Source organism: Callospermophilus lateralis, chromosome X, assembly GCF_048772815.1.
Source record: "Callospermophilus lateralis isolate mCalLat2 chromosome X, mCalLat2.hap1, whole genome shotgun sequence".
NCBI classification, from domain to species: Eukaryota; Metazoa; Chordata; class Mammalia; order Rodentia; family Sciuridae; genus Callospermophilus; species Callospermophilus lateralis.
Window position 1 is genome coordinate 10,522,109 of NC_135325.1, and position 19,771 is coordinate 10,541,879.

General features: G+C 35.5%; 1 protein-coding gene across 2 annotated transcripts in view; it reads left to right on the top strand.

The window, feature by feature from the left end:
• Phex (phosphate regulating endopeptidase X-linked) overlaps positions 1-19,771 on the top strand; it is a 185,634-nt gene that overhangs the window by 129,986 nt on the left and 35,877 nt on the right. For both annotated transcript variants that reach the window (XM_077107194.1, XM_077107195.1), the window contains exons 14-15: positions 4,860-4,963; positions 13,944-14,002. In XM_077107194.1, coding sequence (XP_076963309.1) covers positions 4,860-4,963; positions 13,944-14,002 — 163 coding nt within the window. The remainder of the gene's footprint in view (positions 1-4,859; positions 4,964-13,943; positions 14,003-19,771) is intronic.

Here is a 19,771-nt window from a genome sequence, read left to right on the forward strand (position 1 = left end):
GCTGGACTCCATTTACTTAGCAGACTTGGAAATGAGTAAAGTTTCAGAGATCAATGTTGTGAGTAATACACACACTTATACATATATGTATACATATCATATAGATAGATATTATGTGAACCCACATTATATTCTCTGGGGTGGGAACATTGTGTGTGTGTGTGTGTGTGTGTGTGCGCGCGCGCGCGCATGTATATGTATGTATGCATGTAAATGACAGTATCACTATGCAAGAGTGTGGTGATATTTGGATGGAATTCTCTAGAAAAAGAGGTGGTTAAAATATGAAAATAACTCTTTACAGTTTGGCAGAAAACAAACAAAACAAAACAAAAAATATTTCCCTCATGTTTCTCTAGTGACTGGTTACTGTGACATTAGAGAGCCAAGAATAGGTTCTGGAGGTCTGTAATATTTCTGTGTGTGTCTCTGTATACACACATGTCATTTATGAGCAAAGCCATCTAAGCACACCAGTTTTGCATATTGCTCTGCTGTTTAAACAAGGAAAATCTAAATATAATATCTGGATTCCATTAAGCATTCAGAAAATTATCTGAGGGCCTAACACATGATCTTTTTAGATATTTAGGTATATCTCTGAGTATCTTTAAAGGATTTAAGTTAAAGGAGAGGTGCATTAGAATGTTTATTTCCATTGGTATGTGTAGTTTCTTATAAACATATCCTTACTCTTTTTACAAAGAAGCTGAACATATTTCCTTGTTCTGCCCTTGTTATATGCTTCTTAACTTCGTGGGAGAAGGCAGTAATAACTTCATTCTTCCATTTATTATGAAACATTTGGTGCTTGGCATCCAGGCCAGAATTTCCAAGAAGAGAAATCCAAGTTCCCATGAATTTTATAATCTGGAAAGCTATTCCTAAGAAATGACATGGGAACCTAATTAGTTCCCCAAAGGTCACTCCATTGAAAGGTCAAGAGATAGAATTGATTGAAAGTCATTATCAACTTGACCTAGATTTTTTCCCAGTAACTGAAAGGACAAGAGACTTTTGAGCTAATTATTGTCCCTAGCAGAGGTTACTTTTTTTTTTTTTTGGAGATAACAAGTGATTTAAATATTCATGCACATTTTTATTGCTATTTCTATAACAACAAACATAACTTTCCTTATCATTGCTGGGGTTTGAGTTTTTTTTTCTCATCCAAGGGCCTTCTGAAATATTTGAAATTGTCAAAGTGTTATCACATGGAAGAAAATTTGAGAAATAGAAGAAAGGAACTAAAAAGTACCCACAGTATTGGTACTTGACCATAATAATGTATATTTCCCTTAGAGTGTACTGTTTTATCTATTACTATGTAGCTATAATTGATGTTTATATAGCATTTAATACTGATGTTTACAGTTAACCTTGTATTGGCACTGTCTTCCATAGCCTTTTACCATTAGTTTAATAGCTATACAGTATTTTATTAAGTAAACCATATGATGATTTTATTTAATCACTACTTCTATTCCAGTTTCTAATTCTTATCTTCTCCTCCTTCTTCCCTGTACTCATTTTGTTGAATTACTGAGTTTCTTATAAGAACCAATGAAAATAACATTGAAGTAGGGGCCAAATGATTTGGGCTGTGTGGCTTTGCCTAGTTCCATAGTCTCATTATACCTATTTCCTATCTATCATATGTGAATAATGACTGCCCCTCTTACCTCCAAACACTTTTGTCTTCGAAGTAAGACTTGATCCCCATTACTTGTGATTTCCATTAAATTAGTGCAATGCATAAATTAAGGCAGTCTAAGAAATGACAAATATTCACAATTTAATAATTAAAACAATATAACAATTGTCCTTCTAAATGTACATAAGCTGTGGCAAATTGTAATGTGTTACAGTTAAGTTTTACTCTGAATGATTATTTTTGTGGGTATGGTAGAACTTTATTTATTTATAGTGTTCTTAGATTTGGAATTATTTTCTTTGGAAGTCTTGAGACGGTTTTATCTTTAATGTCTATGGACCAAACTTAGTGTCAAGTTAGTGATGATGATGATGATGATGATGATGATGATGATTTTGTGGTGCTGGGGATTGAACCCAGGGCCTCATGCATGCAAGGCAAGCACTCTACCAACTGAGCTGTATTCCCAGCCCCTGGTGTTGTTTTTTAGATGGAATGGGAAAGTATCACAATTAGTAAACTTTTCTAAAAGTAAAAACTGACTTCAGTAATATTTCAAAAAATAGTTATTATTTTTAAAGGAAATACTTTTGGGAGAATTTCTCAATGTTCTGAACCCCAAAAACATATCTGAATTTTATATCAGTTACAATAATGTTTTGAAGGTCTTGGCAGGGCTATCTTGGAAAAAAAAAAACAAAAGCTGAAAAAAACTCAGGTTTGAACAATGGACTCTTTTTCTTTTTGTGGTACTGGGGATTGAACCTAGGGGTGCTTTGCCACTGAGTTACATTCCCCAGCCCTTTTAATTTTTTTTATTTTGAGACAGTCTTGCTAAATTGCTGAGGTTGGCCTCGAACTTGCAATCCTTCTGCCTCTTCCTCTTGAGTAGCTGGGATTACAGGCATGCACCTGGACATATCTTTCAATTATATGATACAAGAATGTCTTAGGAATGCTAGTTAAGTCTATTTCCTAAAGCAAGATGCTTTCTATGTTTCTTTTGAAGCTAGGAGAAAACCTCTATCTTAAAATAACGATCAATTAGAAGATTTCTTTTTATTATGAACCATTTCTAACATTGGGACAATATGTAAAATAATGTTTTGAACACATTTATCTTCAAAAATATTATTGAATAGCTTTTATACATGCATACATATTTAATTTATTATTATTACTATTATTATTTTAGAGAAGGGGATCTTATTGTATTGCCCAAACTGATCTAGAACTGGTGGGTTCAACTGATCCTCCTGCCTCAGTCTCCTGACACATATGCATGTGTCACTGTGCCCAGAATACACATACATTTTAAATGCATAAAATAGATACATTTTAAATTCAGTGTCTAATTCTTGATCTGATTTCCTTCCTCCTTACCTATCTCCTTCCCTGGATATAAATGGTACTGTGAAATCAATCTTAATCATTCCTATGTATTTCTTTATGCTTTTGCTATATATGTTTGTGTCCATAAACAGTATATAGTATTGTTTCACGTGTTTTAAAATTTTAAATCTTCTCATACAACTTATTTGCCTTATTTTTCAGATTATTTCATGTTCATGCATATAGAACATTGATTTAAAACACTGCATTGTTTTCTATGAATATACAGTGATTTATTTATCATGCCTCCCCTTCCCTGCTGAAGCACTTTAAGAAAAGGACAATTTAAAGTTATGTCTTTATAATTTATTGGCCAAATAGAATATTAAGGGTGCTGGGAATTGATACTTCCACTCCTCACTTTCTCTGTGTGCCTTCAATTATTTTACACTTTCTTTTATACCTGATCCCATTGAAAGATTTTTAAGGTTGTTGACATAGAAAACTTATTGAAACACAGATGTTGTCTGTGGACACAATGAGTGTACACCACCACCATGAATACCCACTCTATGTTAGGGAGGAACTAAATGTGAGCCAGGTATTGGCCAACAAATAGGTGACATGTCAAGTTGGTAACCATCAAGTTGTGTATATGTATGTATATGTATTCATATGTATGCGTTTACTGTATTTTAATTTTTAATTTTAAAAGACTTTGGTTTGAGCTGGGGATATAACTCAGTGGTTGAACACTTACTTAGCATGTGCAAGGCCCTAGGTTCAATCCTCAGTACCAGGAAAAGAAAAAAAGACAAACTATGTCTTAAAGTTACCAAAAAAAAAATATAGCTAATAATTTGATTACTCTTAGTTTTCACCTATTCAAAAATGTGCTTTCCTTATTTGCCACAGTTATATATTTTACATTTATTTTTGCCATGGTAATATATTTTAAAATGGAAGCATTAGTTAGCAATACCAGCTATTGCTTTTATTGCTGTACAGATATTATTTAGAATCTATAGGTTAAATATTGCTGATTTTGTAGATGAAATGTATTAGTATTGAAAGTGTTTGCCATTTCCTTCCAAAAAACCAAAAAGAAAAAAGAAAAAAGGAACACAATAATTATGCCAATTTTCCTATCTTAGTAGACAACATTATTGTGAGCTACCAACTTCCTGTATTCCCTTGAAAACTATAATCTATGATTTTCCTCTGTAATTTTATTAATTTTTAGTGACCAGAGCCTTTTTGTATTAATAGATAAATTCTCTTAATAATTAAATTATTCTGGTGACTTCTTTGTGCTTAGGGTGGAAAATAGGGTCTCTGAATTGGTTTCATTTTTTTCCTTTATGAACAAATGCCGATTACAGTAAATTGGATTTTAACATTTGACTAAATCATCATCTATAAACTAAATGAGGTTTCAGCTGAGTAAACTGAATGTTATTAGAAGAATCTTAGGTGACAAATAAATAAGGTCCACATTTTAGAAAGATCAAGAACTTGTGAGCCAAGAAATTTCAAACCTAAGTTGATATGTTCTGTAAAGGTTAAAGTAGATTTTTCAATTATAAAGTAAATGGAACACATTGTCAATGACTGTAGCTTCTCATGTTTTTTTTTTTTTTAAACTGTGATCCAGAAATGACCATATTGATTTTTGAGCTTTTATGTTAAAAGAAAATCACTGAGATTAAATTTCACGGCTTTGTGAATCCTGGGTTAACCAGTAACGGCTGAGAGATGCTGCAAGGGCCGTAGCTTCTCTGCTGGTTGCTCCTTCATGTGCTCAAATCTATTTTTAGAGTCATCTCTTATCTTAACTTACAACAATGTATTATGGTTTTTTTTTTTTTTTCAGATCAAATTTTCAGAATCGGACTACTTTGGCAACGTTCTACAAACCCGAAAGTATTTAGCACAGTCTGATTTCGTCTGGCTAAGAAAAGCTGTTCCAAAAACAGAGTGAGTATTCAAAGAAAAAAAAGTGAAATAGGTAAATACTTTGGGAGGTGGAATCTCTTAGATTAAACTTTGTAATTCCCCTCAAGTTAGAGTAGCTAGATTGCCAGTTGTTTTGCTTTAGCAAAATCTGTGTCGTGTTTAGCCAACTCTTATTTCTGATATTATATGATTCAGATCTTCATTAAAACCTATCAGAAGAAGGCTTACCCTAGCTAACATTAAAATTATTGCTAGATCTAGTTGTAAACACACACACACACACACACACATACACACACACACACACACACACACACACACACACATATATATATAGCAAGAATATTTCTCTAGATTTTCACACTCAGGTGGAAACTTTTCAATCTTAAAAAATCATAGATATTTTAGAAATGAGTATGATCAGACTTGTAAAAATGAATAATTTGGGGGCTGGGGTTGTATCTCAGTGGCAGAGTGCTTGCCTAGCATGTGTGAGGCACTGGATTTGATTCTCAGAACCATATATCAATAAATGAAATAAAGGTCCTTTGACAACTAAAAAGTATTCTAAAAATTGAATAATTTTGAAGCATCCAGAAGATATTTGTTGAGGTGTAATGCATATCAAAGAACTCAGAGCTATATTATTTCTATTAGAATAGCAGCTAAGATTTATTTGTCTTCTTCTGTCTGTAAGAACATTCCCTAATTGTAGGAGAGTTTCCTTAAACACTTTGAGGCCCAGGGCCAGCCAGTTCTGATTTCTGCCATGAGCAGATGCTGGTGCTGCTGCTGCTGCTGCTATTCAAGATGATGATGATGATGATGGTGATGATGATGATGATGATCATAGCAGCTAACAGTTATTGTGTGTTTACAATATGCCAGGAAGCACTTCACAATTTTTAATTCATTTTATCCTCATGTCACTTCTGGGAGGTAGAAGTACAGTTACCCCTATTTTACAACTGAATAAAAAGCTTACAATTGAGAAATTCTTCAGCTCAGGTTTAGATTACTTTTTGTTCTGCCTTCTGGTGCTTTTGGCTTCTGAGACTAGATTCTATTCTACTGTGGCCCATTTCTCCAGTGTTTTATTTTTTCTCTAGGTTGGATCATTTCTATTGATCTGTTCTTAATTCCAGAATTTCCTTTTCTTTCTTTTTTTTTTGTAGTTTCTGCTTCCCTGTGATTATTTATTGAGTCACTGTCATATTTATCATTAATTTTTTGAATGTAGCTTAATTTTTTTGAACTAATTTATAATGGCTACTTTCACATCTTTGCCAAATCCAGTATCTGGGCTCACTTAGAGTCAGTTGCTATTGATTGATTCTTTTATACTTTTTCTTTGCATAACATAATTTTTTGTTGTTGAAAATGACATTTTAGATGATGTAGCAACTCTGGATTCTGATTTGTTTTTCTAAGGCTTTTCTTAGAGTGACTTTGCTGGAATTACACTACAGAATTTATATCTTCTGTACTAAGGAGGTGTGGATATTTTGCTCAGTTTTTTAGTTCTTATTTTTTATTCCTGGTGATTACCCCCGTGTTTCTACAACTTAGTGCTCAGCCAGTGATTAGGGCATGGCTATGCTCACCCACCTCCAGCCTGTTGGGCTTCTACCCTGTGCCAGTTGCTCTGTGTGTAGGCTGGGAATGCCTTCAAAGTCACAGCCAGCACTCCATCTGTCTTGGATTTTACCTTCTACTGGGTTCTCTCTGGTCTCCCCTGTATATATACCTAATTTCCTACTCAACCAGGGATATGTGGAGTGCTTATTTAGCCTTTGTTTGACTTTCAGTTTCAGGATCTCTTTTTTAAATTTGAGTCTGGGTTTTCTTCATTCATTTTCAACCAAGTTGGCCATTTTTACATGACAAAGCTTGCAGATTTAACCCCAATAGTCCACTTTTTTTTTTTTTTTTTTTTTACCTTGGCTGATACTTAGTTTCTAGATCTTTGGCTGGTTATTTTGATATTTTTTTTTTGTCACTTTTCAACTCCCCACTCTGTCTTGGATTGTAGAGTCTCTAATCCCCTGCACCCAGCCTTAAGTACTCTATGCTCCCATCTGGCCATCCCTGCCCTCTGCTTTTCAAATTTTTGTACAACATATATCTGTGAGGATACTAGTAAGTTATTCCCTTGAAGGAATACACCCAAAGCTAGATCACTCCTCTACCTATCCCTGACTCCAAACAAAAGCATCAAAGAAGAAAACAGATAGCTTTAAAATTTCTTTGGTAATGATAGATAATTGTCTGCTGCCTTGGGTTCTTTCCTCTTATCATATTATGTCTTAGTCTTCCTATCATGTTTAATCCTCAAACTAAACTACACAATAGACATTTTAGATTTAGGGCTCTAAAATCTGATGACCAAAACCCAATGATTTCAACAATTTTTATTTTTGTAGTGCTGGGCATTGAACCTAGGGCCTTGCACATGCTAGGCAAGTGCCCTACCTCTGAGCTATATTCCATTCCTTAGCAAATAATTTCTAATATCTTTATGACCATCTATATACAGTACGATTGTTATAGATATATGAAAATCATTCTGCCCTTTAATTCAGATCAGTTAAAAGTTTTTTTTTTAATTTGTGGAAAATTCAAGGCTTTACCAAGCAGTGTTTTTGTAACTTTTTTATGGTTTTTGCAGGAACTCCTCCATATTAGATATGATGCCAATTTAATTCTTCAATTTCAAAATGTTGGTATTCATTTGGATATGTAGCAGGGCTTGTGATGCTAATTGAAAAAGTCCTAAATGTGTCATCTTTAACAGTATCTTAAAATACTGATTGGTTGTCAGATTCTAATGCTCTTGACTATTGCTAATATTTTATTCATGCCTTGGAAAAATGCTGGGTGAATTTGTGGGCTTAGGCAAATTGTTTGATATGTGTAGTTTTTTTCCTCCATCAGTGGAAAACAAATATAGTCGTTTCTTAGAATCTATGCAGAATTGGTTTCAGGATATCCTACAGATACTAAAATCTGAGGATGCTCAAGTCCTTTATACAAAATGGAGTTGCTTTTGCATATAACCTATGTCCATCTTCCCATATATTTTAAAGCATCTGTAGATTATTTACAACATTTAATACAATGTAAATAGATGCACTACTATATTGTTTAGAGAATAAGGACAAGAAGAAAGTCTGAACATATGGGGTAGAGGTGCATTTTTTTTTCTGACCTGTGGATGTGGAGAGCTGACTTTACCTCTTTCACAAGGATATTAAATTGGTTTATGTTTAGGGAAAAATCCTCCAAGAATGAATATAGGTATAATACTTTTGATTCTTGTTTTCTCAGATTATGTCTATTTCAGGGTAAACAACATTAAGAGATTTAACCTGTTTGCATGGTAAAGTGATATGACAGTCATTCCCTCCCTTCCTCCCTCCCCTCCCCTCCTCCCTCCCCTCCCCTCCCCTCCCCTTCTCTCTGCTTCCCTCTTCCTTCCTTGCTTTCTTCCCTCCCTGCCTCCCTTCCTACCTAAATATCTGGCTGGACTTTGTCAGGCATTGTAGGGAATTTTAGTTTCATGACAGCCATTGGCTTTAATTGACATTTTTAAAGTCTGAAATTCATAAGTTAATCAAGTGGGGATGATTCTGGAGTAGCTCCTCTACACTTTGAACAGCACATCATGATTACATTTCCACAAAACCCTGAAATAACATTTTACTTCTTTGTGGGGATAGGAGATAAATACCCTCTATCTTTCATTCTCATGGAATTCATTTTAGCTGCACTAATGTGCATTAAGAATTTTCTAAGGCAATAGGAAATGTCAGCAAGAATGAAATTAATTGGGTGGTCATCCCTGAAGGTACATATTTAGGGGTTGGTTCTCAGAATTGTCACTTCATCAGTTTGCTTAAAAATAGAGGATTTATTTTACTGCTTGGCTTGAGTCAAGAGTAATTTCTTTCCCTCAGGATCTTCTTCTTTGACAGAAATGATTTTAAGCCAGTTTCCCTATTAACTCATTCTCATTCTACTGTGACCAAACATGCCTAGATTCTCTTTCTATATATTTTGGAAAATACATTTTAAAATGCATCAAATGTCTCTACAAATTATGGTTCTGCACAGAATTTTTGTTTGCAAAATCATCTGTAGCACAGAATGTGAGTTATATAAACTGCGAAATATTAGTAAGAAAGAAATAGATACTTGATGGTTTTCCCATTACATATTCTCTAGACTATCTTCAAGTGTTGACAAGTAAAATGTGAAACTTGACTCTAATGTATATCTATTGCATATGGTTCTAAGAAAATGGAGTACGAATGTTATTCCTTCAGATCATTGTATTTTGGCATTACATTCTTTTCATCAGTCCTATTGTCTAATATTATTTCATCCCCATATATTTTGGGATTTTAAATTTATAGGACTTTTCCCTACCTTATCCATTAAATTCTTCACTAAACACAGACTGCAGGAGCATCACAAAGACATAGTAGGAAGAATTTAAAGTACTCAAATGATGTTCTTTGTTTATTAAGGTAGATGTTTGCAATATAATAAATTCATCTTAATAGATTAAGTGATTTTCTACTCTGAATGTACCATTTGGACTATTATCTTAACCCATGAGGAACTTAAAATCTTATTGGAAGATAAGTTCTGCAACTCAAATGCTTTCAGGGTCCAGTCATTGAAGAAATGGCTAACCTAGCTAAGTATAAACAACAACAAGGAATGATGAGGACCATGGGGGAACTAGTAACTGTACATTCTACTTAAAAAATTCCAATTCAGTGATTCTTTTTTTATTTTTTGATATCAGGGATTAAACCTAGGTGCTTAAGCACTGAATCACATTCCCAGCCCTTTTTATGTTTTATTTAGAGACAGGGTCTTGCTAAGTTGCTGAGGCTGGCCTTGAACTTGTGATCCTCCTGCATCAGCCTCCCAAGCTGCTGCGATTTCAGGCATGTACCACCATACCCGATCCAATGCAGTAATATTTTTAAACCATTATTTTGGACAAACAAAACTGTTTTCTGGGGGAAATTCAGCCTACTGGGTAGGACTTAATCTGGGACAGCCAACTTTTCAGTGTTCCAGATATCTATTGCTGCATGACAAACTGCTTCCAAATTTAAAGGGTTAAAACAGCAATAATTGTTTTTATCACTCATGTTTCTTGGGGGCACTAGGCTCATTTGTGTGGTTCTTGCACATGGTTTTTCATGTAGTTACATTTAGATAGTGGCTGGTGCTGGAGTCATGGGGAAGGGTTGCCTTTCTCATATCCAATGGTTGATTCTGGCTGTTAGCTGGAACACCTATATATGGCTTCTCCATGTACATTGAGTTTCTTAACAACATGTTGGCTGATAAAGAAACATGAAAGAACAAGTTTCCTGAGAAAGAGAGAGAAAGCATGCTTCCTATACTGGGGTGGGGTTGGGGTTGTATCAGCCTTAATTGCCTAGCCTTGGAAGTCAAACAATGTCATTCCCACTGCATTTTATTCTTTAGAAGTGAATCATTAAGGCTAGCTCATAATCAAGAGGAGAGGAATTTAGACTCCATCTCTTCATAGGAGGAATATAAAAAAATTGTAAAATACACTATAAAACTAGCACAGGTCAATTTACATTAGAGAATGGTAAAACTAAATATATAATAAACTTGGATATAATAAAGGAAATGTATGGAATGTTGAACAGTTGGTTTGGCATAGGCACTAAACAGAAGAAAGAATAGTATCAACAACTGGTAGGATCTGCTGGCGCAGCTGCTTAATATTAGCTCTGGGGATAATCAAGGCTCCAAATGTGCCCTAGAGTCAATAGGAGCTCTGCAGGGTCAGGAATGGTAAGATCATGTATCTGAGGTAAGATTTTTAGTCATCCTTGCTAAAGCTTCAGAAGTCCTCAGCAGAGTCTACTTCAGGAATTGGTTATTTGATTTCTTTGTTTTGTCCACCTTTGTCTAGCATAAGTTCATTTGCTGTTTCAAGCTCATTTATTCTTTGCTAAAGGGAAAGAAAGGGGAAGGATGTAAAGAGAAGGAACATAGTGTAGGAATACACAGAGTCTTTTGTGTGTATTATGATTGAATTGAATGATTTTTAGAAACCAAGCTGAGAGGTGTCTGGATTCTCTTAACCTACAAATGCTGGATTCCTTGGGCAAAGTATTAGCTTCCTATTGCTACTGTAACAAATTACTTCAACTGTAGCAACTTAAAACAACACATTTGTCTCACAGTTCTGTAGGTTAGAAATCTGGCTTGGCTTGGCTGGTTTCTCTGCTTTGGTTTCAGAAGGTGGAAATCAAGATGTCAGCTTCGCTAGGCTCTTATTAAGAGTCTCTGAAAAAGCTCATCAAGAATGTTGACAGAATTCAGTTCCTTGGGTTGTAGAACTGAAGTCCTTACTTTAGTTGTGTATTGCCTGGGACTCACTCTTAGCTCCCAGGGGCCTTTCTATGGTCCTTGTGTATGGCCTCTAAATCTTAGAGCCAGCAGCAAAAGTGCATCAGATCCTTCTCACCCTTGGAATCCCCTGATTTCTCATCTGCAGTATCTCTTCTGACCTCCCCTGTTACAATCTCTGTCATTCCAGCCAAAAAAAGATTGTTGTTAAGGACTCAAGTGATTAGATTGAGTCTACCTGGATAGTCTGGGAGAAACTCTCCATTTTCAAGTCCTCAACCTTAATTGCATCTGCAGAGTTCTTTTTACTATATAAAGCAACATATTCACAGGATCCTGGGGATCACTACAGGTGGCAAGCTCTGTCAGTAAATGTGCTTTCCCTTCTACTTGTTTCCTGAGGAAAGTGTGCCAACCAGTAAGTTTATATTACACATTAGGGCTTAATTGAAATACTGATCCTAAATTTGAGGGAAGAGAATATGCATTTCATGGAAATAAGTCTAAGTTTTAATTTTGACATGAGAGGAGGCACCTTTTTTTTTTTTTTTTTTGATTTCCAGAAATGTCTCCAGTATAATATAATGTTTAAGAGAACTTCTTTGGTAAGGGTCATATGCTTTCTCTCATTTGTGGAAGCTAGAGAGGATCAAGGAAAACAAAGGTGTGGTAACTTTTCTAAAAATCAAAGGGACATCAGTAGAAGAAATGAACCAAGGGGTGGAAGGTGCAGAAGGAGGGAGGAAATGCTGGGGAGTGATATTGGCCAAATTATATTGTTATATTATGTGTATGTATGAATATGAAACAACAAATCCCAACATTGTGTACAACTATAATGCACCAATACAATACAATGTGGAAAAAAAGTGCTTTGAAGTCAGACTCGATCTTATGCAAGTATATAATGCTTCTAAATTTAAATTAGTCCATTTCACAGATAAGTGTCTTCATCTGTGAAATGGACTAATATGTCCTGTAGTGACTATAGGAGTAAAACCTTAGGTGCTTAGTGAATGTTTATTAATAATAATAATATGACATATTCATAGACTTCTTTATAGGTAGGAGAAGGTAGGAGTGGAAGCTAGAATCAATAGTTGGGTTTCCTACCAGTTTTTTTAAAAATATCCTTAGTTTCAATTCTTTTTATTTATTTATTTATTGGTGTTGAGGATTGAACCCAGGGCCTTATATCTGCAAGGCAAGTGCTCTACCACTGAGCTACAGCCCCAGTCCCCCTACCAGTTTTATATTAGCCTCCCATAGCAATAAATTCATTAGACTGACATAATTATTTTATTAGACATAAGTGAGTAAATTGATTGCTTTGAAGGGGATTCATACAAGTTTTATTTGGTGGTGCTAGGGATGGAACCCAGGGCCCATGCATGCTACACAGGCACTCTACCACTGAGCTATGCCCTCAGTCCCACACAAGTTTAATTGTGAACAATTTAGTTTAAGATGAATTATTTGGTTTTAATTATGAAGGGCAGTGATTGAAACCCACAAGCATCTACGTTGGGGTTTGGCAAACTATAGCCTGTGGGCTAAATCTTGCCTGCTGCCTGCTTTCATATAGCCCATAAGCCAAGAATGATTTTTACAGATAAATCTCTGATATTGGTTTGAGGATGTGAAGCAATAACTTTGAAGCCCAATTAAGCAAAATGTTATCCCACCACAAAAGAATTCAATTCTTCTCACTAATAGGCTTGCATTACAAAAAATTCTACTAAATTACTATTCTATTTTGAATTCCTTCAATAAAAATTGTGCAAAGTTTGCTATCAAATATCTATATAATACCATTCATTGATTTTGCCTCTTTGCCCACAAAGCTTAAAATGTGTACAATCTGACTTTTTATAGAGAACAAATTTCCAATTCCTGAAGTAACCTGTAAATTTAAGATGAAGTTATAAACTGTTTATAATTGCAAAGACCTCCAAAATTGCCTACTTTAACTTTATAGCTAAAACTGGACTCCAAGAAGGTCAGTGACTGTTATAAGACAGCTAGTTAATGATATAGACAGACCCAATTGTTAATTGTTTTGTCACTAAAATCAGGAAGCTTTCCACTGGAGCAGGTAGACCCTCTGGGAAGCATGGTGGTAGTTTATTCACCTCTCTTTAAGTGGATCTCTATGTTATCACCAATCTGAAACTTTTGAATGGACAGGTCAGAGGTGATGCAGCATAAAACTGTAGCTATTTCATTAATTCATTGAACAAGGCCTGGTAAACATTAGCTTTTTGCTGTGTTTCCATCTGCAGGCAAAGCCTTTTAGATTCTAGAATTTCTCATTATAGCTTCTTTAGAAGCACTGGTGCTGAGTTTTTATGTTAAGTTAGTAACAGTGAATGACCAGGCATGTTAATATTCTCAATGAGCCATGTTCAACTTAGGAAGAGATTATTCACTGAACAGGCAATAGCCCTAACTGAGGCAATAATTTTCCCCAGGCCAAATCCCCTTGTTCTATGGTATCTGCTAATAAATCCAGCTACATCATGTTTGTCTTTGTCACCCTCCTGCCTGGATAATGACAATCACCCTGTGGCATTTGTTTATCTTCCTATAGATGGTTTACAAATCCAACAACTGTCAATGCCTTCTACAGTGCATCTACCAACCAGATCCGTAAGTACAACCTTTTGACGTCTTTTAAAATCTGGTACAAAATGAAAGGAACATTTCCATGCCTCTGATGAAGTATAGGGCATTCTTTCTTTCCCTTGAAAAGCGACCAGGTATGTGGATGAAATAAGTTTGTTTCTCTTAAAATATTTTAAAAATATATTTTTAAATTGTACGTGGACACAATACCTTTATTTCATTTATTTTTTTGTGGTGTTCAGGATTGAACCCAGGGCCTCACACATGCTAGGTGAGCACTCTGCCACTGAGCCACAACCCCAGCCCAAGTTTGTTTTTCTTTCTTATACCTATTTTTCCTCATTTTCTTTGCCTTATTAATTTTTAAGCTTTACATCATCAGTGACTCTAAAAAAACCTACAGTAAATAAAACCATAATGAAGTTTGTCATGAAGAAGAAATCATGCCTTCACTTTCCTCTCATAATCATCTTAACTATACTATACTATCCTAGAGATCGAGGAGGAGAATGACAGGTAACTGGGCAGACAGGCAGACAGGTATCCTGAAGGGGAATAACTGTATGTAAGAGAAAACCATGAAAATGGTCTAGTTAGATCTATGATGTTATATCTTGATAACTTTTGCTTATATGTATTGGGTACATGTAATCATAAATGCCATGATAAATATATAAAGTATTAGATATCAGAATTGGCATGAATTAAAATTCTGACAGTGCCCAGTATTGCCAATAAAGACATATACTGAAGGGCAATTTGACATTATCTGAAGGAGCCAAAGGAGTACCTACATGTGCTCCAGTGCTGGGGTTCTCAGAATTTGGTTTTTGGACCAGCAGCAACAACATCATGGGGAACTTGTTAGAAATGCAAATCTCCAGGCCCTACCTCAGACCTATGGATCACAAACTTTGGATGTGGGGCTCAGAAACCTGCTTTTAAAAAGCCTCCAGGTGATTCTAATGTATGCTTAAGTTTGAAAAGTTCTCTGCCTTGGAGAACTCTCATACAAGGCAAGGCAAGGCAAAAGGAGGCTCATGCGAGAATACTCACATAAATGTTATTGACAGTAGCAGAAAAAGGAGAATCCCCTATTTGTACCTTTGCAGGAAAGTGAATCTAATATAGCACGTTCACACAAAGGAATACCATATGGCAGTGAAAACTTGATGATCTAAAGTGACATGTATTTACATAGATGGGTTTAAAAAATACTAAGTTCTATGAGAAAAGAGAACTTGGAAAATTATATGGAGTATGATATCATGTAAATGAAATTGGAAATCATGCTGAACAATTCTGTATACTGTTCAGAGGTACATCTCTTTGTAGTAAAAGGGTAAAGACTTGACAGACATCAACTCAAGTTGGTTGAAGCCTGTTGCAGGGAAGATGGGCCACTCCTTGTCAAACCTTTGCTGGATTCTCCTCATCTTCTCTTCCTCTTTATGGCGGCATGCTCCAAGGCTCAGGCCTGGTGTCTGTTCTATTCACCTCTGTTCTCCTTTTTCATTCGCTCTCTTGGTGATAACATCTAATCTCATGGATTCAATCACATTTCTACAGTGTTGAACACAGGGACAGAATCATTCTTGTTCACACCACCATCTCCCACCTTGATTATAGTAACAGCCTTCTAACTGGTCTCCTTGCTTCTGTCCTCATTCTGATTCAGTCTATTCTATATATGGTATTGCATCTATTTAAAAAAAAATTACAATCAAAGTTACTCCTTTGTTCAAAGTTGTTTTTTTTTTTTTTAAACCAGTATCTTATTTTACTCAGCTTAAAGGTTAAATTGCTTACTTTGACCTAGAGGTAGATCTCTCTCTGCCTTTACCTCCTACTACTCTTCCATCCCTCCCTCAGTTCTAGCCACACTGGCCTCTTTCACAGTCCTACAGCATATCTTATACACTCTTCCCTTGAGGTATTTGTACTTGGGGATCTCTTGGCCTTGGAATCCCAAGGGATCTGCAAGTTTAACCCCCCTACTTTTCAAGTGTTTACTCAAACAACACCTTTTCACTGAAGCATCTTATTATGTCTGTCCTCTAGCCAGTCAATCAGCCTGCTTGCTCTAAGTCCTTCAAGCTGCTCTTTGTCTCTACAGTACTTCCTGGCCAGAGACCACAGCTTGAGAGCTGTGTCTACTCACGACCAGAGTTGCCCTCCTGTGGCCACATTTGGAAATAGATGTCTGTAGGACTTTGGTCTGTGAGAATAATGAGCAGAAGGAAAACAAGCAGATGGTGCTGATTTTTTTTTTTTAATTTCTACACTAATTTATTTAACCAAATAAGTTGTTAAATATTTTGAATGTCACTGCTTACTATATAAGTATTCATTATCACGAAAATACTGTTGCTTTCTTAAGGTACTAAGCTCCAAATTGAAAACTAAGCTGCATATGTTACTTGGGAACTTATGATATTTGAGATAGTAATTATAACTAAAATTATACTACTATTTATTTAAATATATTATTATAATAATATTTGGAATAATCTATTAAGTGAAGGGGTATTGCTTAGATGATTTATTTTAAAAGAAAATAAATATTGGAGCTGGGTGTGCAGCTATGGAAGAGTATTTAAGTAGCATGCATGAGGTCCTGGGTTGGATCCCCAGTACCACACAACACAACAGAAAAGTAAAAAGAAAAGGAAGAGTTTTATTATGTAATATTTGGTATATGCAAAACAATAATGTATAACATGTTGGCCCATGTCGATTATAAAGTCTATAAGAAACCATAAAATCAGTGTGTGCCCATGAAGCCGTAACTCAGCAAAGAACCAGAACATTATGAGTATCATTGCAGCTACTGTCTCCCTCCCCATTTCATTTTCTTCCTCACCATAGAGGCAACTACCATTCTGATTTTTGTATTTATCTTTCCCTTATTTTTAAGATAAAAATTAATAATCCATATAGATATCCCTAAGTTATGCACTATTACGTCAGATCCAGATTTGATCTTAGGCAAGAAAATCAACAAGATAATTTCTTCACCTTTGTTTCTCCACTTACTTTCAAATGCCACTGAAGGCTTAGTGCTTCTTTGGGGACTTGGTGTGTCTAATAATATTTCCACCTCCAGGATTCCCCCTGCTCTGCCTTTTTTTTTTTTTTTTGCCTGGAAAGAGCTGAACCTGTCAGAGGTTTACCAGGAACAGCCATCTCAAGGAAAACCAATGGCTTCTCAAAAGCTCATAGACAGAGGGGTTTTAAAACGAACAATTTGAAGCAGTATTTTAATTAAGAGATTCAAGCTGTTTCTGTTTTCCTAATGACCACTGCCTGCTCTCATTGTAAATTCTATTTCCAGGCAACATGACAAGGAATCCTTTGGGTGGCTTCCCCTCCTTCCCTTCCTGATTTTCTGGACTACAAATTAGGACAGGTGGAGCTTCTTGCACATTTCTCCACTGGGTTTCCTGAGAGTCCCCCCCCCCCCCCCCCCCCCCGCTCCACAACTGCCTTCTTTTTGCTTCACTGAAAAAGTGAAAAATTGAGGTGATTTTGTAAAATGAACATCTTTATTGATTAGGGGCTGATTCTGACAGCATGTGGCCATCTGTTTAATTGGGTTTCACATCTACGATGTAACTATACTTAGTAACGTGATTTATGAGAATTTCATTCAGTTCCCATTATCATTTTCTGATTTATGCCACTTAAATCTGCTTCTACATGTAGTGGAGACCTGAGTAGAAGATAGAAAAACCTATAAGGTTGTTATCTCCCTCACCTTGCAAATCCTTGCCTTTGTGTGAAACCCTCTGGTTTATGGCCATCTTTAAATGTGAGATTTTTTTGCAGGATGCTTATACTTCTTACTTTTCTATCCTTGTCAATCTGGATAGCATGTTTCAAGGCATAGAATGTAGTATGAAATCATAATGATTTAAATCTACAGTATGAGGAATTATACTGAGGTGCTATAATAATTAATCTATTATAATTAATTTAAATATTAACCATATTTAAATTAATAATAATAATAAATCATTGAATTATTAAATCAATTATTATTAAATTAATTATTAAATATTAACTATAGTTAAATTAATAAGGTGTTTAAAGAAAAAAATAAGGAGCTAAGGTTATTGGTATCTATCTCTGTTTCCCTAACTTTGTGATTACTGCAAAACTGCTTTTCAAAGGGAAAAAGTAAAACCCTCAGTGGGAGACCTTGAGTTCCATGGACCTAACTGTAGGTCCATGGTTGAGATATTTATCTGTCCTGGCCCTTTTCTTATCTGCCATGTATTGAGGTTACCTAGCCTATAGAGTTTTGGGAGAGGATTTAGTGGGATAAATTTATAAAATACCAGCACATTGCCTAGGTTAGGCTTGTATTTCTTTTCTGTTTTATTTACTTATTTATTTATTTAGTATTGGAGATTGAATTCAGGGGCACTCAACCACTGAGCCACACCCCCAGCCCTATTTTATATTTTATTTAGAGATAGGGTCTCACTGAGTTGCTTAGGGCCTCCCTAAGTTGTTGGGGCTGACTTTGAACTCACAATCCTCCTGCCTCTCCTCCTGGGCTTCTGGGATTACAGGCATGCACCAACATGCCCAGCTTCAGCTTGCATTTCTAAAACTATCATGTCACACCTCCCTGTGATAGCCAGTGTATCACAGAAGAAACAGCAGAAGTTTGTTGGGGGTATTTTGAATTTTTGCTCTCAAAAGATCTTAGAAATGAAACCAATGTTTTTTTATTCTAACTTGTTATATATGACAGGAATGAATGCATTACAATTCATATTACACATAAGGAACACAATTTTTCATATCTCTGGTTTTATACAAAGTATATTCACACCAAATCGTGTCTTCATACAAGTACTTAGGGTAATGATGTCCATCTCATTCCAACATCTTTTTTATTCCTATGTACCCTCCCCACCCCTCTACTCCCCAAACCAATATTTTTCTATATTTAAAAAGTCCAACCAATTTGGAAAAGTTTTTGTTGGTATCCTGTTAACAAGAAATTCCCCTTCTGATAAGTGAATCCTTATGTCCACCAAAAGACATGTACAAGAACATTCATGTCAACCTTATCTATAATAGCAAAAACTTGGAAAGAACCTGATATTCACCAACAGAAGAATAGGGAAAGAAGTTAAGGTCTAGTCATGCAATTGAATATTACATAGCAATGAAGAGGAAAAAACTGCTTCACACTCAAAATAGGTATGGATGTTATTTACTGGCAATGCTGAGTGAAAGAAGCCAGGCAGGCACAACAGTAAATCCTGTTGTGTTTCATGCATACAAAATTCAGGAATCTGTGTGATAGAAGTTAAAATAATGGCTACTTTTATTGGGAGTATTGACTGGAAGTGGCACAAAAAATGTTCTCTATCTGGGAGGTAGTTGCACAGGTGATACATTAAAATTTTGTCTTGGGCTGTGGATGTAGCTCAGTGGTAGAGCACATGCATAGCTTGCATGAGGTCCTGGGTTTTATCACCTGATTGGAAAAAACAAAGATTAGTTCCTTTACTGTATGTAAGTAATACCTCAACATAAATAGCAACACTTCCTCCTTTTTGCCCCATAAAAATGCTTGGAACAGCATATAGTATGCATAGACATTTTGAACTTATAATTGGTTGTCTTAGGCCAAGTCTTCAAAGGTATAGACTGGGAATGGGCAAATCTTTTCTGTGAATTGCCAGACAGTAAATATTTTCAGCTTTGTCAGCCATACAGTCTCTGGTGCAACTTTTCTACTCTGCCTTTGCAGCCACAATTTGTAAATGAATA